General features: G+C 45.2%; 1 protein-coding gene across 3 annotated transcripts in view; it reads right to left on the bottom strand.

Annotated features, from left to right (window-relative positions):
• Positions 1-858: 858 nt before the first annotated feature.
• The window catches only part of LOC111851777 (leucine-rich repeat transmembrane neuronal protein 4-like), a 37,732-nt gene continuing 13,721 nt past the window's right edge, over positions 859-24,869 (bottom strand). For 2 of the 3 annotated variants that reach the window (XM_072705738.1, XM_072705737.1), the window contains 2 exons: positions 21,869-23,484; positions 859-3,193 (listed from right to left, as the gene is read on the bottom strand). In XM_072705738.1, the coding sequence (XP_072561839.1) occupies positions 3,128-3,193; positions 21,869-23,484 (1,682 nt within the window). In that variant the 3' untranslated portion in view covers positions 859-3,127. Of the gene's footprint in view, positions 3,194-21,868; positions 23,485-23,900; positions 23,956-24,869 lie in introns of those variants that run through there. The other variant, XM_072705735.1, reaches the window with a different exon arrangement.

Below are 24,869 nucleotides of genomic sequence, written 5' to 3'. Positions count from 1 at the left end.
TCTGAACTCCCGATTTGACCTATCATGATAATTACACACCACATGTACTGTAATTAATGATAGGGACTGGACCAAAATATTCATAATTCTTTAAAAGAGACAAGCAGAGATGCTTCAGAACTGGGTTGCACCTCAGTCTACATCGCTGTCCAGGTTAATTGGGATTAATTAATTTATTCGCTTAGACAACTGATTACTCTTGTACTCATAATCCTAGGTCACATCAAGAATGGAATTTAAAACATATTACCCTCTGCAAGGATAACTCTAAGCTTTAGAATGGTTTCATTTCTTCAAAATATTTGTGAGAATTATCCGTCTGATTTGTACAGCAACAGACAAAATATACTCTAACCAAAAGAATCCCAATTAGGAATGACCACGGAAGGAAAGACTTTTAAAACATCAGATGAGATGCAATGCGTATAATTCAACAGGATAATTATGATTCATTGTAAGCTTCTGCCTGACCTTAATTAAGCCGGCATTTAAATGAACATGCACACCCATGGGGGGCCTCAGAGAGCAGCACTGTCACCTCAGTCCTCCAGGTGGCTGGATGTCACCTCTGCTCAGCGTGTGTGAAGCTGGTCTCTCCCTGTGTCATGAGGTTTTCCGGCCGCAATTCAAATACATGGGCTCAGGCTAACGGCTGCCCCGAAACTGCCTGCAGTGTACGGCTTCATGCATAACTGGCATCCGATCTAGGGTGTACCCCAATCTTATGCCCTGCCCTGCCTGGGACAGGCTTGAGCCCCCACCCCCACCAAACCCTGACCTGGATAAATGGTTGAAGGATGGATGGATGTGATACTGGAGACAAAAACCTTGTTTCTTTAAATAAAAACAGCTTAGTGATAATGTTCCAAAAAACCAGTTTATATTTTCATATTGATTTTTACAACAACATCATTATAAAAACATGACAAACGCCGTTTTGTGACAATTCGATATAATTTCTTAAAAAAAATCCATAACTTTCAAAGATGGGGGGGGGGGGGGTTACAACAGTGGGTTTTTCTTTTCAGGTCTTCCTCTCTTCATGGTTCTGGACTTTGGGTTCAGAGGAATCACTGGGAATGTACCACGTGACAGAGTGCTTCCTGTATACAGCAGGCCTATAGGTACAGAGCATAAGGGGTTATACCCTCAACATGTATTTAATTCCAGAATTGCCTGAGGTCTGTTTTAAAGCACCCGGGCTGGGCTGGTGGAGACTAGCTACATGATGTTCCTCATGAGGGAGCAGTGAGAACGTTCCCTTGTCCTAACAGGGGAACACATTAATGTCACACCTCACTCCTCGATGTTCTTATCTAACCTAATGAGTTTGTTCTTTTCAAATGGGTCATATTCCAATTTAAAAAAAATCACACTCAGCCTCCTCCAGTCTCACCGGTGAACATGAATGCATGTTCTTCAGAGTAGATCTACAGAGGTCCAGATCGATGGGATGCGGAACATTCACGTTAAACCTGTAATACTGACTGCACTGAGCTTGAAATTAAAAGAATAAAATAAAGAATAAAAAAAAACATCCAGCTTATTTTAGAACCTTCCACATTTATATCCTATGATCCATTCTACTCGTCATTCAGACTATTCCTCACATGACACATTTTGAGATCCCAGGGTTTAGCTTATAAATATAAATCAACCCAAGTGTCTTTTTTCATTAATGGCGGACCTGCCAAAAAAACAGACGCCACCACTGGATCCTGGCTACCAGCCGGACCCGAGGCTGCCGTCGGGATTGTTGGTGGCGAGGGGCGGCTGTAATTGGCAGCACACTGTGAATCACCTTTTTTCCCTTAGCAAAATTACGCAGTGACGGTGCCTCACTCCCTCCTGCCCTTCGATTGAACTCCTCTGGACTTGCCAGGCACAGAACCGAGCCCCCACGGCCTGTCCGATGGTGTAAGCTGTCCCCAGAGGTGTGCACCAGAACACGGACCCTCTGCGCAAAGGATGCACCGGAATGAGGAGTGTGCTCGGAAACAGGTCACCGTGGGGACCTAGCCAAGGGGCTCAGGAAAGAGCCCGTTATTGATAGCCCAGGCTCAGTGAGAGGAGAGGGCCCATTTTAGTGTGATTTATTATTGATGGGGGGGGTCCATAAGTGTAGAGCAGCGATCCATCATCGCAGAAGGGGTGGGATGGGGGGGACTTTGCCAATTGATCTTCCCCAGCACATCTACAGAAGACCCTGCTGGAGTCTGTGTCCTCTGCAGCAGGAAGTGTGTGCATGTGTGTGTCCCCGGGGGGGGGGGGGGGGCAAGGGAGCGTCACGTGTACATGCAGTGTGGGGGTCCTCATTTGTACAGAGTCCCTCTGTCATGTACAGCACGTGCGGGCAGGTCAATTAACGGCCAGTGACAGGAAACGGGGGAGGAAGTGGCGAAGATCCTTGAGTGGTCTCTTCATTGAAGATAAAACTCTCTTCCACAACAAAGACTTAGAAGCTGCAGATGAAAGAAGGCGACGAGCGTGGGGGGGCATTCAACTGGAAGGACGACACAAAAGATGTTTAGTCTGAAGGGCATGAGTTGGAGGTCTGGCCCTTTCCGAAGGGCCGACGCGCGGGTATGAGGGCCAACTGCGGGTAGTGGGGCCACCGCGGGGTAGGCCGACGGAGTCCTGTGCCTCCAAAAGCGCTGCTCCTTAATGGCTGGCACAGACCCTCTGGGGAACTTGTGAGTGCCCCTGCCCAAGGTCCTGTCCTCACTGGCAGTTCGCAGCCAGGAGGGGGCGCTGTGCCCAGCAGTGTCTGGATATTCCACCTATCCTTCGCCACCTGGCATCACACTGCTATCCTGAGGGCCCTCAGTCTTGATGACCCAATGATTTTGGGTGAGAAGTGCGCCCCCCCCCCCCAATGTCTGAATACGGGGCACATGCATGTTTGGGGGCCACAGGGATTTCACGGTCCCCGGAGACCCGCGATGGCCTGACACAAAACGAAGCGTCGGAGAAAGAGGTGGGCTGAGCCGGATATAGAAAGACTAAGCAAAAAATTTAAGCGAAACAAAAATGCCGCATGTGTCACATGTACGGGTGAATGAGCCGGCTGGCTCCTCAGGCTTCAGTTTGGGTTCTGTCCGTCCCGTTCTCTCGTCGCTCGCACCGTTCAGTGAATCGCAGACAGATCCCCAAGCCACACGCCCGGCAGTGGCCTGAGACAAGTGTATTCATTCTGAGGGGAAGAGAGCAAAAGAACAAACAATGAATAAATGAGAGCCCTCCCCCCCCAGTGTCTTGCCCCTTCCCCATGAAAATAAACAATGTGTTTTCCATTTCACAAACAAAAATAAAACACACACATAAATCCCAATTAGGAATGAAATTAAATGCAGCGCAATGTCAAACTCCTTCAAAATCTTATTTTTATAATTATGATTTTTTTTTTGACATCTGAAGCGAATGCCATCTAAGGATTTACTGCCGGGCACGGCGAGCCCTCCAACGAAACTCTGCTCTGCATCGACTGGCATTTTGCATCCATTTTCTAAATATTAATTAAACTTGGGCAGATCAAATTAAATAAGTTCCGTTCTGGTGCATCAACCTCGTATCCTCTGCATTTTATCTTAAACGAATTAAGACCGTCCCCATGAATACTAATTAGCACTGTGTGCAATGACAGGCAGGGAGTGACTCTCATGTGACAAATAAAAAAATATTATGTTTTTTAATGTTTTTTTTTTAGCATTTTGAAGTATTCCAAAAGCATCTGACTGCCTCACCACCTTAATGCCTTCATTAACGATCGACTCACATACAAAATGGGGGGGGGTACTCTTGAATGCCACAGTCCCTAGTGACAGAGCCAATACATAAAGAAACACACACGATATTGGTACAAAATAGCTTCCCTCCAATTACTGCAGCCGGGACCCTCGTTCACCGCCAGCACCCAGGTTACGTCACCGTGCCTCAAAAGTTTCTTTGACTCTGTTGCCATGGACTAAGACATTTTTTTTCTATGAAAACCAAAGCGCAACGGCGTTGGCATGGCGATGCAAAGGAGCATTATAATCAGGCAACTCTCAATTCAACTTAGGAGAAAAGGAGAGAGAAAATTACATATCTAAAATATTCAAAATTGTGTAACGCTTGGCAAACTACACGCAAATCTGGCCTCAGCTGCTCTTTTCCATAGCAGCCTGTAGGAAATCCGGGCTTGATAACACAAATGTGCGCATTATTAGGCTTTAACAATTGTGACTGTCTCTCACACAAATTGCCTTCCTTTGCAATGCTAAAAAAGGAACATGGTGGCTCAGTGGGGTGCACTATTGTTTCACACCTGCAGGGTTGGGGTTTGAATCCCCCCAACAGGGGAGTGTGTATGTTGGTGTACTACTATGATCAAAAAGCATGCAGCTTGGAGAATGGTGTCTATATATTACCCTACATGTGTGTTTTATGACAGCAGGATGCATATTTCAAATGAAGTTTAGTCCTGTCTTCAGGGGTGCAGCTAGAAATTCTGGGCGCCCAGACAAAACATTGGCGCTGAGGGTGGCTCTCACTTTGAACAATGAACGTGATTTGGATTTCTGTCCTAAAATCCTGTAAAAATGAGGATGTGAGTCTTTGAGTTAGAATGGCTTACCTGACATTTACCTGTGATAAATATTTATAATTAATAGAACTAATTAAAACATAAGTCCCCAAGCCTCTCCAAATGGAGAGGCTCATCAGATGACAGACTGCATCATATTTCATCTTCTCTTTATTACGGACGTCTGTTGGATTCGCTAATTAACACACCCTAACAAACAAATGCAGGAGGCAGTCAGTTGGGTGCTGTGAAGAAGAGACCACGCAGGTGTGCCCGCCCCCCCCATCCCACCACGGCGGCACTGATTCGCACTGCCCTTCCTCTGCTGGCAGACGGCTCTCGCCGGATGGGGCCAGCTGCCCAATTTGCAGGCATTGCCCTGAACAGCAGTGTCAAGCTGCACTGGAGCGACATGCGGGCATGCCCAGTGGGATGTGCCCCCACACCTTCCTGAGGAACCCGAGTATCACATTCCAGCTGTTCTGACATCGAGAAAGAACAACTGCACACCCACTGCTCTGATATCCCCCCCCTACTGTCCTGCTTTCCGCATGGATTCTCCCCTTTCCACTCCTCCGCTTACACTCATTTCTCCCATTACACTTTTCCGGCGTTTGTGTCGGTGTGTGAGTGTAAAAAGCAAAGATTCAAAAGTCAGCTTGAGGATTAAAAGTGGCGGGTGGCGGGGGATGGCAGGAGGTTAAAAACACAAAACCTTTTTAATGCCTGGCCACTCAGAATGATTATAACGTGAAGATCAGGCAGCCGGGGAGCGGGCACACAGCACCTGGCATTTTTGTTCATCAAGAGTTTAATGCTGTCACTTCAGAGCTGATACTGTATGTGCACACAGTCACACGTGCAGCGAACAAGATCCTTTTATCTTAATGCAGTTCGCTGAGGTCATTGCACTGTGTCTCTCTGAGAGCAATGGCTCATAGGCTAAACACTGCCTAACGACTCTGTAAAGGTCTTCCAGACAAACTCAGAGTATTTTCTGTGTGAGGGAGGGGAGCTGGCATAGTGCACGGATTGTTTTTTAACACACAATATAATCTGAGGATGGGAGGGAAGCTACACTACATGCCGTTGGGCCAAAGTGCCCAATAGGCAGGCAGATGCAGTAGTCACATGATCCACATGCAGGGTGATAATACGGGGGGAGGAGTTAATCAGATGACGCACAGCATGGAAAGATCACGCATGGTGTTTAACACACAGCACAGAGTGCATGAGGAGGTCAAACTGACCACACACAAATGTACAGCTGACACCAAAGATGGCTCAAAGGCCGCATTGTGGCTTCACACTACTGGGTTTGGGGGTTCAAATCCTGCAATGGACTTGTATCCTGTCCAGGCTGCCTCCTGCCTTGACCACCCCCCCCGACCCTTGACCTTTTGCTGGGAGATGGATGTATAAGTACAACTAACAGCTATTCATGACAAATTACTGGACTTTATATTAAAATTAATTAACTGTCATATTCAACTGGCATCACAGAGTGCTTTTAGGCAGGTTAGCCTCTATCGTGCACATGAAAAAAATAGATTTAAATCATTTTCAGGCTTCAGCGAAAATAGAATCTGTGGTATTACTTCTGAAAGCGGGAAATCGAGAGGACAGGTGGGAATTCCTTAAGGATAAATTTCACGCTGACATGGGGAAATATATATATATATTTTTTTATAGATTATTATATATACGTGCATTGGAGCCAGAGTCTGTGGGCCCTTGGGACTGAGCAGAATGTTGTGCTGGTTGCCCGGGATTAAGACAGGATGACAGGCGACTCTGAAGGTGGACAACGTGTTCTGCCTGTTAAACCATTTCCTTTTCCACCATCCTGCCGCCACAGACTAAAATTTTGACCCATGGGACAGCAGGACCGAGTGGGCGGATCCAGTCATGCACAGATGTGCCACATCCGCATACGATTAGCCGTCACTCATATGCCGGGTTGCTTATTTGAATATTTGTTCATCTTTTTTTTTTGAGACTAGGGATGATCAGAGTACAGGCAGGCGGCCTGAACTGAGGTCGCTGGCAGGAGGCTGGACTCCAGATTTAAGTCTTTCGACGTGACGGAAATTTTGTGAGGAAGTAACTTGAAAGAGAAAGACGGCAGGCGCATGAACGGACAGCCAGCTTTCCTTGGGGAAGAGACCGTTTAGCATGTTCATGCTAAAGGGTGAATTATTACGTTACAATTCAAGGAGCCTTTTAGCTAAAAAAAAGTGATACAGCTTCACACTTTAGCCATTTATGTTTACTGAAGCACCAGTAGGACATGTGCCGGGCATTATGGGACAGAACAGCATCCCTGCACAATGTTGTTTGGTTTATGGCTAGTGGGAGGTTTACATACACAAAAAGAGCAGAAGGAAAAATGATTGGTTCAGAGAGATAACCAGACTGTAAATGAAGTAGGTCCAAGCAACTAGAGAAGGCAGGACCAACCAATCAGATGTCTTGTTCCTGCCTCTAGTAGCTTAGACCCACCAAATTTTGTCTAAGTAAAACACCCACGAACAGGTTTAAGCCATTAACAGTTGGACTAAAGGTGAACATGGATTCTAATAATTTACTTATTCATTATTACATTTCTTTGACATTTACTGATGCAAAAATTACACAGCTGTAGGGTCTTGAAGATTTATCCATAATTAAAAACTCTGTTTTTGTCTCTCTGACAAGATTGTTCTGGAAACCACCTGTTCATACTTTCAGAGGGGACACTGGCAGTGGGGGGGGGGGGGTGTTTATCCTAAAATAAGGTATTACCTGTGTACTAGTTCAGCTCTCAGTCATATCACATGCGAAAGCCATTTCAATGCCTGTTTTCATGTCACTCTGCATGGGTGGACGTCATGCCTCTGACTGTGCGGAGTCCCCATATTCCTCTGGGCTCTCTCAAAACGTGCAGTTAGGTGAACTGGGGACGGTAAATTGCCCAGAATGTGTGCTGCACCTTGTGGACTGGCATCCTGCTCAGTGTGCACCCCTGCCTGGTGCCCTGGAATGGGCTTTAAGCCCACTTTGGGCCCATACTGGATAAATGGTTATACAAGGTGAGTGATAAGCTTTAGCATAAATTCCCCTAACGATTTTGTTTCAGCTGAAAAAAGCTTTGTTGGACTATAACGTCAGTACATGCTTTATAAAGTGGACCACCCATGGCACATACACGCAGCATAAAACAAACACGTGCATCTACGGCTGTGTGTTGCCATGGATACACCTCCATTTAGACATACCCGGTTCTGTGTCCTGTGGGGATTCGTGATTGTAATCAAGGCACCGAAAAAAGCCAAAAAAAAAATAAATGAAAACATAAAAAACCCTGAGAATCTCAGAAAGACACACGTTTCTGACTGAAGGCTGACGGAGCAGAGAATCTGGCCATGAAAACGGACACTTCCTTCAGTTGCTAGTGTGTGCGGTCAAATGCCGCGACAAGGCCGCACTTCCCTCTATGAGAGCGCCATGTTCCCTGGCAGCCATTCTGAAAGGCACACGCTCGTTCGGAGTTCTCCCCTTCCTTCTGCGTTTAAAATCTATCGCCAGATTTAGGCCCGATATTACATGCCTTCACGCAAAGCCACAGAATCTGTCAGCCACTGAGAACGAATGTCACAGTAATAGACCAACCCGCCTGGATTGGAAATTTGCTCAATATTTTTTTACCATTTCCTGTGTATAAGTTCCACAGAAGACAGGACATTCAGGAGAAATGCTGTCTATACGGTCACCAGGAGGTGATACAAACTTGATGGCACCTAATAATAATAATCCAAGTTTCACAGCTGACCCAAGCTACAGAAAATATAATGATATATTTTTAAAGATGCTGGTGTTCTGAATTTTACAGATATTTACGGCCCCTGTCCATAGCTGCTCGAGCCTCGCTAAGGATGCTGGGATATCAACTCATGATCATATTCCCCTGGATGTAATTTCTGTCTTACAGAGGGACAGTTCAATGCTTTACCCGAGAGGCTAACAGGCTAACAGAGAATAGCAGAGAAAACAACCTGAAATCATTAAAATGAAAAGAAAAAACATCATTGATTTAAAATGACAGCTTGCCCCCACCCACTACCCCGGGGGAATAAAAAAAATATATACACTGATCTTTGTGGCCTGATGAAAAATTGTACCTGCATCTAAACATGCCAAGTTTTGTTAAAAGACTGTGTAATAAAGTTCCACTTTAATTTTTAATTCAGGTGGCTCTACACAAGAACGTCATCTTTTTATTCCCGTGAAATTCTCTGAGCAATTACTCAGAGCAGGCTATGGACTAGAGTATCAAGGCCCAATACAATAATTTATATAATTAAAACAGCTTCTCTTCTATAATTCATGCAGTTGTTTTTTTCTCAACTCTCTGCAATGCTCTAATGGAAGCGATTAGATAGATGCCCTGTGAAATTAAATAGTGCAACCACTGCAAAAAAGATGATTACTCACAAGTGGGTTTTATACTGTCATATCTTTTAACCTAATTTAAGAATTTGTCTGCCCGGCCACTAAAACACTTAACAGTAAACTGCTAACAGTTGATCAGTTTATTCAGAAATACTACATGTTCAATTTTGCATCCTTTTTAAAACATCAGTTTTAAAATGTGCTAAATAAATTCCATCCATTTTCTGCCACCGCTTATCCTATTCAGGGAAGCGGGGGGGGGTCTGGAGCCTATCCTGGAGACTATGGGCACAAGGCAGGAACAACCCAGGATGGGGCGCCAACCCAAAACAGGGCACTAAATAAATAAAAACAATGCTTAGTAAATGCCACATCCACATTGGACACTTTAAATTGCTTATCCCCCAGTGAATTCTGGGAGAATATCAAAGACTTCCTTCCTGCCTCGTGTGTGCGGACTGCAGCCTCAGAGGGAGCCTCTAGTTAGTGTTTGCACTGGGAGCTTTTTAATTCCCTCTTACCACAGTTGGCGGTAACCCGAGCTCTTAGCTGGGGGCATGTATAACTTTTGGAACACACCCCGTGTAACAGCTTTGCTGTGAGAAGCCACTGAGCAACTCCTCCTTGGGCACTACGCATCTTCACAGGAGGTGCACTACCTGCACAAATGTGCTTTTCTTATTAAAATGTCCCCGACATCTTGTTCTAGATCTTGCTGAGAACATTCAGTTCTGTGTATTATATATATAGGAATGATATAAATAGTATAGTATTTAATATTTATCGATAGTTTATGTATTGTACTACAATCAAATTAAGTATGAATTGTGTATATATACACGTGTGTAAGCTTTGATTGTACTCATTGCTATAGTTATAGGTATTTTTGGTAAGTGATGATTTTTATTTTCCGTATGGCAGTGTTTAGATGACCAGACACATATGGTGCCATAAGCTTCTCTTGGCTTTAACATTTGTTATTTTTTAATGCTATGTACATGTAGTGGGCTATCTGGGAACAGCAGAAGAGTTTTGCTTTAATATTATTATTATTGTACCAAAACAAACAAGCAAAGGCAGAATGATGTGAGTTCTTGGCTGACCTCACGCCTCAGGGCTGTGGGTACGATTCGGGTCTGCTCGGCACTCTCTCCATGCTTACGACGGCTTCCCTCCTGTGATCCAAGAGCACGCTGAGAGCTGAGCTGGCCTGGCGTTTCGGCACTGCGTGAATGTGACAGTGCGTCTTGTGCGTCCTACAAATGGCTACTTGCCCACCTCAATCCTAGACTAGGTAAGCAGGTCTGGAAAACATGGGGGGGGGGGGGCAGCTACTTTACAGAGTTCCTCATTCTTCAACAGTGCCTGCATAAAATTAGAGCATTTATAGGTAGTTTCAGGTGCCCACCCTTCCAGTACCATGGCTGATTACGGACTTTTAGGACTCAGTACGAGGCGGTAATGTAACAACTTCTGAAAGCAGGGGCACAGAGGTGCGACTCATTTGCAGTTTGCTCTGCACCGCTCCCACAGCGAGACAAATGTTCGCCGGCATAGAGACGCTGGTGAGGTCAAGGCCCACTCCGTCTAGATGCTTTGATTGGACAGAAGAACGGCAGACATGGGAAGCGACACTGCAGGTTGGCGCGTCCATCCCATCCCCGGGATCCTTCTGGACCTTCTCTGAAGGTACTTTTATGGAGTGGGGCTAAATGCTGACATGGCCGTCTGGGAGAAATGCACATGCACAAATGCACTGAAAACATTTATAAAATGGCATTAGGCTGATGACACTTTTCCAAGGTATTCTTGTTTAATCTATATGAGTGTATTGACCCATAAGCTGATAGCTGTGTGGCTTGTATGTTGCTGAATTATTTAATAAGAACAGAAGGGCCTGTATAAAAATTAGTGGCCCACGAGTACCAACAGGGCAATCCTGTTCAATCGACACATCTAATCCGCTTGGAATGTGCAAACACCATGCTGCCTGTTTTAATTTCCCTCCTAGACACAGGGATGCTGACGGGAGGGGGTGGGGTGGGATTCTAATAAGTGTAATGGCCTGACCTCCAGGGGGGATCAGAATCCCTTACACGAGTAGCTGTCGTGACTTCTGTTGCCTTCCCCCTCCGAGGACCATGCTCTGAGAATGTGGTGTGGGTGTTGGGGGGCATGGCAAGGTTCCCAGGGGGAAAGGTGAGCGGAATACACCCGACAGACGGCTTTGATTGTGTGACCGCACGTGATTGGATGGCTAACGGGCTACCCAGCATGCCTTGTTCAGTTTTTGGCCCACCTCCACCCCCAGACCCCGGGATCCCCGCCTCCAAACTGGACAGACACTTCTCTCGTACCATCGGCTAATCCGCAAAGACCGGTCCACTCCTACCCTTTCGCTACAGTGACCGGAACCCACCGCGACCAGGTCTATTAATACCTGCCCCCCCTCTACAAATCCCTCGCAGGGACGGTAATGAAGACATTGTAAGTGTCGTTGGCCTTCCCGGGAACTGAGCGAGATAATTGGATGCAGGCTTTCACTGAACAAGCTCCTCGTTGTGCTTGCGGAAGAAGCTCAGCGATTGGAGCAGAAAGGACAGGCCGGGTGACAGAGGTGGTCTCTGTGACGATGTGCGAGGCTCACTTTTATTGATTCAGTACTGCCCTCTTCATTCTGGGGTTTCTGCTGAAGCAGTGGGTCGTTTGTATGACTACATCGGAATTTTCATTTATCCCATCTCGTTCTCCTTTAAGACACACACAGGTTTTAGGACACAAAAAGGGTCAGCCATTTATCTGGCACCCCTGGAGAATTTTGGGGGGTTAAGGGCCTTGTTAATGAGCCCACGGCACTCCACCCATGCAGAGGCACACCAGCCTAACCCGTTGAACAACATCACCGCCCACAGATTATCCACCTTGATTTTACCGGGACTGAAATCCAGGGTAAGCTTACAGTGTTAAAGCTTTTTTTTTTTTTTTTTTTGGGGGGGGGGGGTTGACATATAATCAAGCTCAGATTGATTTCACCACTGGTAATCCATTTTGAACTCCAATACTTCCTTTTTTTACTCCCACAACATCTTGGAATTAGTTTTAATATCCACACCCCTTCATAATAGAGAAAATGTAATAAACAAACATGCCAGTCCCATGTGGGATCCCAAAGGGTAACAATCACTGTCCCCAAGAGGAATGCTCTCACACAACTCGCAAGAAGACAGATCGGATCAGAAACCTCCCAGAGTGCCAATATGAAAGATGTAGATGCAGATCTCACTCTAGCTCCACTGGACTAAACAAAGCCTTATTATGGATACAAACCGAGCTGGTGGACCACAACAAATATTTAAATATCATTAAACTGCTAAAGACAAACATGCAGAATGGCGGCCGATTCCCAGCGGCACTCGATTTTAATCTCTTCATCAAGCCAGATGTCTGCAATCCGGTGCTGACTTCATGGATAAAATATTCTGACCGTGTCTTGGAGCCGTGACCTCACGGGGTATGCCGGTCCGTGCGAGCCCAGTACTCTCTTTAAGCCACGAGCAGCCTCGACTGTGCGAGAGTAGGGTGAACGAGTTCAGCAGATAAATCATTCAATCACATGGTTATGCAGAATTAAACGTGCATGTTCACTACCCTGTGAGGACTAGTGTTGGGAACCCCTGATTTACAACCTAATGTCAAAGCGACATCACTGTGCTAACATAATATGGGCCAGTGCATAGCTCACTGAATTAGGCCTCTGTGCCCAAAAGGTCGTGGGTTCAAATCCTATGGTTAGTCCTAATGGAAGGACCTTAATCACAAATACATCAGGGACGCCTGCCGATCCTACTATCTGAACCCAGACTGTCCTCACTTGTACATTGCTTTGGACAAAAGTCAGAGGTGGAAAGTTTAGGTCCAGAAAGTAAAAATCCAGGCCAAGATCTGTTCCAACCAATCAACTGACTACTCACTGATGGTGACTCTTTAGGTTCATCTAGTTGGTTGGAACAAATTCTTGGTCTGGATATTTACTGAATTTTCTACCTCTAACAAAAACATCTACCAAGTAAATTTCATAAATACTATACTTTATAATGGTAGCGTAGTGCCTAAGTGGATAGCACTATGGCCTCATGCCACCATGTTATGGGTTCCATTCCCGCTCGCTGTATGTGGATATTGTGTGCCCTCCTTTTTTCTTTTATTCATACACTTCCATGGGGAATGTATCAAAGTCATCAAATCAAAGGTTCCGATACACGCTGTGGAATGAAACGTGGGCCTCACATCGGGTTTTACTGAGTTTTATCGAGTTTACGACTTCCTCAAATACTAAGCATAAAAAACACCTTCTTCCTTGAGCAGGCACTGTTTGCAGCCTAAGAGTAACTAGCAAACCGACGCCTTCGAAGCCAATGTGTTTAGCCAGACTGTCTGGAGGCTGCACTCATATGAGCGTGCGATCAGCCCGGCTGATGTGCTGTGGCCCTGCCCACCTTGGGAGACTGGGGCAGCCATGCAGAACAGGAAATCAGCCCAGGAGTGCTAAAAGCAAAAAGGGCAGCGATGCTGAAATATAACATAACATAAATACAACATTTTCAGTCATGATGAAAATACAACGCTGTCTAGCTGACGTTCCTAATCCAAAATTATTTTTTTGCCTTTTCCCTGATGCCTTGTTCTTTAGATTCTCGTATGTTGCACTTCTGGCCTGTAAATTATCAGGTGATTATCAGGTTCTTACTTTGTTACACGTTGCTGTCTAGTTGTTATGTATCTCCTGCTCCAATACCACTTACACTTGTACCTGGGCATTCATTGGAAGCTCAGTCCAGCTGCTCTTATGCCTAGTTGACTCCTTGACAGCACAAATGTTTGCCATGTTCTATTTGCCTCACTTGTATGTGAACTGTTATACAGATAATTATCTCTAAAGGAATTCAGATTGTATTTAACCATCATACTGTCAAAAGTCACATCTCGGTCACCATCCATCCAGCCAACCATCCATCACACCACAAATATAACACTACAACAACATCATTTATGTATCTTCCATAACCGATAATCGAGTAAGAATATCATAGGAGGTCGGTAGTCTGTCCCAGGAGGCACAGAGCACCAGGCAGGGCCCCCCCCTGGATGGGGTGCCCGTCCATCAGGGGGCACCAGGAAGCGGGAGACCATGACACCAGCCCACATCAGTTCCCTGGCAGGTAAACCGTGTGTATCCTCACTAGGGATGGGTAACGTTAGGGTTTTATCGATACTGATATTGATACCGATAAGTAGCGGTATCGATAAGTACTGATACTCTTATTGATACTAATCTCCATAATGTGGTGCAAAAAATAGACATGACATGATGTGAAGAGATTTAACAGTTATTTTAATTTAACTTTTTTGCAAAAATAAGTTTGTTTCCTGTGTTTCTGTAGTGCTGCTTCATTATCCTGCTAGTCCCAGACACAGAAGGCTGAATTTCGTATTTTAAACCACTCAAAATTTGGCAGTGTATTTGTAAAGGGAAAACAAAAGGACAGAATATCACCTCTTGAATTATGAAGATGGCATTAAAACACAACAAATGTTTATAACTGAATCTGTCGTTTTGAAATTTATTTTGAGAATAATAAAGTAGATTAACTGAAATCAGGTGACTGAATTAACTTTTGAACTTTATAAGCTGTATATTTTGGAACTGAACTGTGGTAGATGAACACTTTTGCACTGATTATTTTACGAATTAAATTACAACTGAAATTTTTTTACTGAAATATTCAATGTTGAAATGTACATTCACATTAAATTACAGCCCCCAGATATTCAAGAATTATTGAATTTGTTTTTATTCAAGCATTATTAAATGCAATGTGTTTTTATTCGATTAGAGTAACTCAGCGTTCTTTTTTGCATCAGCGACTTCTGTCATCAATTTACTTCCATAAGCATTACATTTACTAAAGTGAGCCTACATTTTTGAACGCTTTACCCCATCTGTCATGATGACTGGAGAGCACAATATATAAACATGCACTTATGCAACTAAAATATTTGACCTGCAGTATCAGCATCATTAGGGGATGGTTAAGAAATTAAAAACGCGGTCACTGCAACACGTCTTATGGTACGGTACTTTCGTTACTTTCGTTACTGGTACGTGACTGGAACCAAAAGTTCCAGTACCGAAAGTGCAAAACCGGGGTGCTTTTTCGGTACTTCAATACTTTGGGGTGGGACTTGAAATACTTTCTTTGTCAAGTGGTTATGCAAATATCCTGCCTCTGAAACACAATACAACAGACATCTATAAAAAAAAAGTTGCAAGCCAGAGAACAACAATAAACTAAAAAAAATAAAAATAACAATGGATGCATGGACAAATAAAGAGATCCCAGCTTTAATTGTGATCTAGTTGGAAGCACAAATACAACAAAATCAGGATTGCAGGGACAAGAAATAAAGCATTTTGTATAATATACTAGGGTGGAATGGTATTATTTGGTTGTAATAAATATTGGGGTATTTATAAAGCAAAAAGGAGTTTTTGCTCACAATTTCTCACAAACCCACATAGGAGTGATTTAAACATCGAGGATGAAAATGATTATGATTGTTTCGGAGAAGGCATGTAGTACTTACACAAAAGCAGCGGAAGAAAAACTTTAAACTGATTTTTAAACATATGTACATTAGATAATCCATAAAAGGAATGATAATTAAAATTGTTAAGCTTTTTTTCCTACGACAAAGTAAAAATGTTTTTACGAAATAAACCCCTCTCGCTATAATGTCTGTACGTAATTGAAAGAAAGAAAAAGGCTGATCTTAATCTGGATGACTAGCCACATAAGAATTGCATGTGCATAACACGCGATGTTGGTATTAATATGACACACCGTCTAGCCATTTAATAGCCTATAGCCTTTTTTCGAATTGAGTACAAAATGCCCTGTCTCGTGTTGTGATGTTATTCAGCACCGGTACCAGTTTTTACGCCAGTAGAAAACTAAGACCTTGAAGTATAGTACTTTTGGTACATTATTTAAGTACCAAAAGTACAACACTTGGTGCAGTGGAAAAGCGCCCTTAGAATGAACAGCAAAAATACTCATAGTGGCACCATTTGTCTAGGTGCTTATTGGAAGTATCGGTATAGCCCATTCCTGAAACGGTAGCCATTCGGTACCGATTTTCAATACCCAACCCTAATCCTCACATCATTCCAGGAATGATTCATTTCCGACATCTTGTCTTATTTGTTAAACTGGTGTTATTTTCTTTATTAGCGCTTTATCTCTGACTACTTTGGCTAGTTTGTATCCTAATCGCCGCTTCAGCCCTCATAGCATGAATATCGAGCGGATGGCTGCAGAATTATTAAAGGCACGTCCGTGGTTTGAGGGAGACGACTAAATAAAACAAGAGATTGGCTTTAATCTCCATGTTTTTGCTCCAGAAAGACAGCCCTGCTTCCCGCAACTAATCCATTTGCTACTTCACCAGGTGTTTGTGGGTACGCATTGATAAAAAAAAGGCAATTTGGGTTAAAAAAAGAGAAGAGAAATGGCCTCGTGGAGATTAAAAGGCAGACAGACGTCAGCTAAGGTTTTCAAGCCACTCAGTTCCATTTAGCCCCACATCTGCATGAAAATGTAGCTCATTGCGTGAGATCTGTATATATAATGTACTTCATGTGATTAACCTGCTTAAAAAAATTTAAGTTTCTTTTGGTCTATCATAGAATCCTAATAGATAAAGAAGACTTTGCATGCGGTAGACACAGCTCACAGGTCATATACATTTATAAGCCGCGCATAAAATATAAAATAATTCAAGGTTAAAATATACCATGCTAAATATTGATCTGCATTATAACCAAGGGCCTAAAATATTAACACCGCCTTATCTAGTACATGTCGTATGTCGACAGTGGGCCTGAAGCTTAAGTGGACAGGATACAGCCTGGGGGGGTGGGGGTCACACCCTCCTCACATACTTTAAACCAGGGGTATTCATCTGGACTGAAACACAATGTAATCCAAACCACGCAAATCAAACCCCCTGCCCCAAAATTTACCTAAGTGGAATCCCCCCCACCTGTCCCAATGGTAAAATCTACCAATGGGGGAAACCCCCTGGAAAATTTTATGGGAGGGTGGTGGACCTTGGCTTTGTGCGCTAAAGGAATATGGACCTGCTTTAGGCAGACCATTCCAGTTACCTGGATGCAACACATGAAAAAAAAATCAGTTTAAACTAGGGCTGTTAAAATTAACGAGTTAACGCGGATTAATCCATCATCATGATTAGTCTGATTACATTTTTTAACGCAATTAACCCATCTGCAGCGCAGAATGATTCAAAATCCCTGAAATGTCTCTGTCAACCCATTTCGGGCAGTTTTAGTGCGTTCCATTTGCCCTCGGAACTCGTATTTCGAGACATATTCCGGAGTTTTGAAGCTGGAAGTGACGACATACGCTCCCGTTTCTCGGAGATCCGAGAAATATCTCGGAGCAGCACAGAGGATCCCGAGTTCAGAATCCAAGATGGCTGCGCCCTTTATCAACAGAAGGGAAAGTTGTAGTTTTATACTGTTTAAGCACTACTTCTCATTTGTGGCTCATTAAATCGGTCGCATCTGTGGATGTGTTGCTACGGAGTTTTATATGTAAAGCACGGCACGTAATGTGTTATCAACTGATATTGCTAACAATGGCAATTAACCGGGCTAGAATTGGACTTCATGATTAGTTGAATTATTTGTCGGATTTACGGTAGTTTGTGCTAATTGTAAGCGAACAAAGATAAAGACCATTTAAACTGAGGTACCTTAAATCCGACAAGTTGTCCGACTAAGCAAAAAATCTTGCTTTTTGATATGGGTCCATGGTATTGCACTTCTGTGGCAGATGGAATGCATCCGACTCATGTTCAAGATGTTCAATAAACATGTTAACTGCACATATATTCCCTTTTTTCTTGAGTATATTTGCTCATGCAAAATTAAATGTGATTAATATAGATTAAAAATGAATTATATTTAATCGTGATTAATCAAAATTAAGCCACAGCAACCCTGTGATTAATCTGATTAAAAAATTTTATCGTTTGACAGCACTAGTTTAAACACATGCAGGTAACACGAGATGAACACACAAACTACTCACAAACACGTTTGTATTCATAACTTTGTAGAGATAATCTAAAAAAAATGGTCCAGTAACCTAAAAATATACCATACAAGGAAAGGTATACCTAGATCACCCACCCACACACCGAACCCCAATCCCTGGAGCTGTAAGACTACATCACTACCACTGAGCTCCCCATTAACAGTCATATATGTGTTTTTATGCTGCTTACTTCCCCAAACCTAAAATGAAAACGTGTACAAATCTTACAAGCGTGTTGTTTTGATTACAAACTGCCTCAGGAAAGTGTTTCTGCGTTCGTTACTACAGCGTCTGATGCTGAAATCCAGCGCTAGGTTACCACACGGTAACAGCCTTGTCCTGCTCTCTGCCACAATTACACAAACAGTACACACGGATAATTAAATTACAGTTCACTCCAGCATTGAGGCTATTGGCCAATAAGGTAAACTGACAAGGTGAATCTATTTAGAATAATTGCTATTTCGGTGCATAGAAGGACATCACAGACACACTTAAATAAAGCAAACCTCACCTAAAGCTTCCCGCAGCACTTCGGCCAAACCAGTTCGCGTTACTATGGCGATGCACACAAGTGCCATCCTGGGTATTTTCCTTTCATCTTGTTCAATTTATTTATAGGTTACTGGACGGGCTTCGGGATAAAAGCGTAATTGTCGGTGTTGCATCCTGCTTGCTCCTACCACCGAGCTGACGGGGGTGGGGACGGGGTCTTTGTTTATAAGACATTTAATCATACTGATTCTGTTACGGCTACAGTTCTGCTGTAGGCCACAACGTGTTACGCGAACCTGTAATAAAAAATGACGGTACTGAAATATCTCGCTTTATATGAACCTGTAATGAAAAAGGGTTCTCAACGCCCCTAAATTAGGAACAAAGGTCCTGAAAAAAAATATTTTCAAAGAAATACGAGTCATATTACTTCGCATCATAACGAGTGAGGCAATGAATAAATATTTATCTAATTTTTAATATTTTAAGCTGCATCCCGCCACCATTAATTGTCCCAGCGCGCCTCTCTATTTAAGCGGCCAGCGCGAGCCCCTGGCGCGTGGATTCCGAAGCTCCGCGCTGACTGTCGGGGCGGCGGGATGTTGTGACGCTGGCATATGCACGCGCGCAAATCCTCTTGTTTACCAGGCCCCTGCTAGCTGGCGTCCGCGACGCTCCTCCGATTAGCGCCGCCGCCAAAACGCCGCACGCAGGTTGCGTGTGGAAAACAGGAAGTGGACTGGCGGGGATATCGCCGGAGCGCCATTCCGCTGGCCTCCGCATGCTGGCCGTCGTGCTGATGCGCGGAGTGCGATTAACAATCCAAAACGGCAGGGATTACGGCTGGCGACGACTATAAACACTGTTACCCGATTAATTATTCATTTCCCGCGCCGCTCTGACCGGCCTAATGACCTCATTAAACATGGAGGGGTCATCGGAGCTGACCCTCCTCATTCATTGCTCTCATGCTGTTTAAATTATATTAAATTATATATATATATATATATATTTCCAACGTTAATAAAGAGCCGCCTGCTAAATCTGCCTCCTGCTAATGACGCAGCACAAACTAATGCCTTTCCAAAGACGGTCAATGCAAAAATGCATAATCTTTGCTTAAAATAAAACATACCTACGCACATAAATATGTAAATATGCACATACTTCCATCCATCCATCTTCCATAACCACTTATCCAGAACAGGCCTATGCTGCATATACAGTATATGCATATTTTAATAAAAAACCAGTCATGAGTAATCGCCTGCAGCACGACAGATGGGGAGATGAAGGCTGTGTTTTTATGACCTGAAGTGTTTACGTGCAGCAATATCCGGCGGTGCGGATCCTTCCTACCTCCCCGACATCCATTCGTTTCACATATTCCCGCGAGCACTGACATCACATCCCCCCGTAGATTCCAGAGAGGGCCACCGTGGCTGTGGGGAATAAGGCATACGCACCGTAGCGTACATATGCTGCCCGCAGCGAGAGGCCGTCCCCAGGACAGCCATTACACGTGAGAGCGATTCCGTGTGCCCATCCACCCCCCGAGGCCTACCCATGCTTGGCCATCACATAGCGGGCACAGTGTAATTAGCTATGCGGCTGGTACATGGCCATCTGCCTAATAGGTTGTAAAACTGATCTGCGGCGGCATAGATATCATTACAATGTAGTTGTCGAGGTCTTGTTTGCACAAACAGCATGGTGTTTAATTGTCGTTGTCCACCCCCCACCCCCGACAAACCCGTGCTCATTTTATATGGCTAAAAGGATGAGTAATATACCTGGGGTACCCAGAAGTGAATGTGTACCAACATTTCATATTCCTCTCATCATGGAAATTACTATAATGTGTCATGGTGGTTCTTTAGCTGAGGAGATGGATATCGATGCTGAGGTTAATGGACCTTGGTGGGCGATCTTATTCCTGCCAACGTATTTCCACTTCAGGGTTTTCCTTTATGCTAGACTTGTTCTCACCCCCATATTTTGCTTTAATATCTAACTCTGAGGAAAGACCTTATATCCCTGCCACCCTATTTAAAGCATGAAATAATCTTGTTTCTATGATGAGGGAAAAACACACTTAGGTTAAAGCACAGAGGTATCTTTCACAACCTCTACATGGAGCCTGGTATCTCTGTCCTTCAGTGAAATGGTGTTTTTGGCATGTAGCCTAACATACGCAGCTGAAATAACCAGCCAAGTTTTCCTGAAGAAGCACAGCCTTCTCTATCACCGGCAACATGTACGAAAGACCCAGCCTCGTACCGCGTCCTTTTTGCACTTTCGGCCGGCTTTTCAAACTCCATCTGTGTGACTGAACTCCCGCGGTGATCAGTGGTCAGCGGGCAGACAGAACAGAGGGATCACCCGAGTCATTACTCAGTCACGGCTCATTCATAAGCATGTACACACACTCACACACACACACACACACACACACACACACACACAAACCACATGCTAAGTGCTAATTTAAGGGATTCCATGTGTCGTGCTTTATCAAAATGAATCTAACCTGAATCCCTGGTTCACCTTAGCCATCGCAGTTTAAAAACAGTCTGTCAGAGCAGCACCGAGACATCTACGATGTGCTCCACCCAACCCTGTCCAGAACCTTCCCATATTTACACTTGGTCGGGAGAGCTTCTTATCAACAAGTCAGAGAAATGGCCCAGCCTATGAAAGAAGGCAAAGGGAAGCCTAGATCCACGTAAAAAGACGGCATGTGGAAGCTTCCAGAAGCCAACCTCTGGAATGTGTTTCAACACCATTTAATTTTTAAACTTATACAGTCTAATTTCTGTTTCTTGGAGGCTGCATGACGCCAAGGGTGAGTAACAACGAGACAGCAAAAAAAGAGGCACATGTAAAAGCGACTGATGATGGTGTTATTAGTGAAAAAAAAACACTGAATCAGGGGTAGGCACTCTTAATTCTGAGTAATCCTGTATTTGTTAGGAGACAATTTTCATGACAACAGGTCTAATTCTGTAATTAAGGCTGCCTGAAATTAATTGAAAGCATGTTGGCCCAGACAGAAGAATCAAAGGTGCTTAGCCCTCAGAAGTCAATGTTCTGCTGTTGAAAAAAAAAAAAAAACAACAACAACAACAACAAAAATAAATTACCTCTCACTCCCAGACGCGGAGAGCATTTTGAGGGAGCTTTTGACGGATCATACCTCACATTCTCTGGAGCCGGAGATGGTGCAGGTGCAAGGGGCTGTACCGTTAACCAGCATGTCCATGGTGTCCGAGCTCGTTGGGTTGTAGCTCATGTAGTACTCCTGGAGCTGGGGGCTCAGGCCAGACTCCGGCTCGGCCTCTGGGGCCTTTTTCCTCCGCTTCCGGCCTGCCGAGTGCTGCTGGAGCTGCCTCATGGTTCTGGGATACCGCTTCCATGACACGTAGATGACCAAAAGGATAAGCGACACAGACAGGAAGAGGGCAACACCACCCGCCACGATCTTGTGAAAGGACATGTGCTCAAACGGTGGCTCGGGGGTGGCAGGTGAGTTTCCGGGGGATGTGGCACCACTTGGACGAGGCCAGAACCCCCTGTCAGTACGACCAGAGTCAAGAGGCGGGAGGAGTTGGGGTTTGAGCCAAGTGGGGACTGCTTGTGTGGTGGGGGCAGGAGTAGGTGGGGGAGGAGGTCTCACAGTGGTCGTCACGGGGACCATAGTCAGCTGGTCCGTCGGCATTAAGGTCGGTGCCGAAGTTGGCGTATCCTCACAGACGGAGTAATTCCTCACGGCCTCTATAACCTTCTCCCCCTGGAGTGATTTGGGGCTGCTACATATCATAGTGGTGTCCTTGCTGCCCTTGAAGTTCCTCAGCCAAGCCACCAGGGGGCAGATGCCTGGACCGCAGTCCCACACGTTGCCAGCCAAACTGATGGTGTTCAAAGAGGTCCACGAGGCCACTGCCTCTTGTGACACGTTGCTGAGCTTGTTGGACTCCAGGTTGAGTATCTGCAAGTTGGGCAGGCACTGGAATATGGCCGGGTCGAGGGCTTGGATCTCGTTGCCAGAGAGGTCCAGTTTCTGCAGAGTGTGCCAGGTCCAGGGGAGGCCCTGGGTGATGAAACGAATGCGGTTCCATTGCAGGTAGAGCGCCCGCAGGTTGAGGAGTCGCGGGAAGAGGAAGAAGTTTATCCGGGAGAACTGGTTGTGCTCTAGGTGCAGCTCAGTGAGCTTGAGCAGCCCCAGGAAGGTAGTGCGTGTGACAGCACGCAGGCGGTTGTATCCCAGGTCCAGGAACTCCAGGCTGCGACACTCCAGGAAGGCGCGGATGGGGATACCCGTGAGCCCGTTGGAGCGCAGGTGCAGACTCTGCAGTTTGCGCAGACCCTGGAACTGGCCCGGCTGCAGCTCCTGCAGCTTGTTGTAGGACAGGTCCAGGTTGCGCAGGTTGGGCACGCCATGAAAGGTCTGGTTGTGGAGCTGTGAGATCTTGTTGGAGCTCAGGATCAGCTCCTTGAGTCGCCGCACGCCCTGGAAGGCCCGGCTGTCCACCACACCGACGGCGTTGTGGTCCAGGTAGAGCCAGACAAGCTGGCTGAGGTGGGCAAACTGGTATGGCAGCAAGGTCGTCAGGCCGTTGTAGCGCAGTGACAAGCCCTGGCAGCCACTGGACACGTTCTCAGGGATGTCCTGGAAGGATCCTGACTCGCAGTAAGCGATCTTCCCCTCGCAGCGACACCCCCGGGGGCACATCTTTTCTGCGCCGGCAAGCAGTGCCAGCACCGAGACTTGGAGAAGGAGACATACCAGCCGGCTGCCACCACGGGACCACCCTGCAGGAGAAGACGGGATACGCGAGTTACGTCGGCAATGCAGATCACCCACGCTTCCTCCGGGCCCCAGCTGCATGATGCGACTGACCCCAAAAAAAGCGCTTTACATTCTCAGAACATTTACAATTTTCAAGTACCCCCCCCCCCCCTCCCCCACGGGGGAAAAGCGTCTTTGTTCTTTCTAGAGTTTTACTGCTGTAATGAAGGTTTGGACGTCGCTGTTGTTGGAGTGCAGCCTGCATATGAGCTTAATGCGTCATGTTATCAAAGCACAGGCAAGAGTTTTAAGTACTTTAATTTAAGAACAGCAGAGTGAAACTCGTGTAGGGGAAGGGCGAAAAAAAATTACCATTTCCCCGAATGTTGAGTAGCTGACGCAAAAGGCAGCGTGCTTTGCTCTACAAATTAAAATCCACCTGTATGTCTGGCTTTTTGCTCCCTCCACACGTAGCATCTCATCTTCAAAGCTCCCGATTTTGTTCCTTTGTTTTGTCTTGTGTGACATGTTCAACTGACACCGTGTACTTAAATATAAGCATATAGCTGCAACATCATAAAGGAAAATGCATTTTTACAGACCACTGTTGTTTTTAAATGTTGCTGCAGGATCAAGGCGCAGGAATGGTACACACGAGCCTCTGGGAAACGGCTGACTAATTTGGGTCATAACGGCATCTTACACAAAACCGACCGTTCATGGTGAAAATCCAATTCTGAAAGAGAATGGAAGTGCCCCCATTTGCCTCTGTTGGCTTAACTGACAGTCAGACACTAATTTCACTATACCAGTGTTTCTCATCCCAGTCCTTGGGGAACCCCAGACAGTTCACATTTTTGCTCCTTCCCAGCTCCCAGCAAGCCTGAACCAAACAAGTACACCCTGTACCTGGTACAGGTATTTCGGGGCCTGGAAGGGAGCGAAAATGTGGTCTGTCTCGGGGTCCCCAAGGACTGGGTTGAGAAACATTGCACTACGCTTTCCCATACAGTCAAACATACTCCACAGCTGTTCTTCACTCTAAAGCAGAGTTTACATGCTGGGACAGTTTGTTCCAAAATAATCTAAATACCTGACCCTGAAACAAAAGATTTCGGGGGGGGGGTGGGGGGTAAGACGTGAGTCCAAGAACTGCTAATAATTCCAAACAATGACTGTATGACATAATCTGGCTGCTCTGCTTCCGGAACGTAAGCGGCTCCCCTTCAGCTTCTCGGTTTCACGCTCTGGCGCCCTGCAGTGCTGTCTTATAATACATAAACTGCATGCATTTCGCAAGCAATACGCATCCCTCTAGAAGACACATAAGAATTTAGAGAATCTCATTCCAAGTGATCTGGGTCTCCTAACTGCATTCTTGTTCTAAGCCGTCCTGCTACAGATCCGT

The sequence above is a fragment of the Paramormyrops kingsleyae genome, chromosome 2 (genome assembly GCF_048594095.1).
Source record: "Paramormyrops kingsleyae isolate MSU_618 chromosome 2, PKINGS_0.4, whole genome shotgun sequence".
Classification (NCBI taxonomy): domain Eukaryota; kingdom Metazoa; phylum Chordata; class Actinopteri; order Osteoglossiformes; family Mormyridae; genus Paramormyrops; species Paramormyrops kingsleyae.
This window is presented reverse-complemented; position numbering and strand designations above follow the sequence as displayed.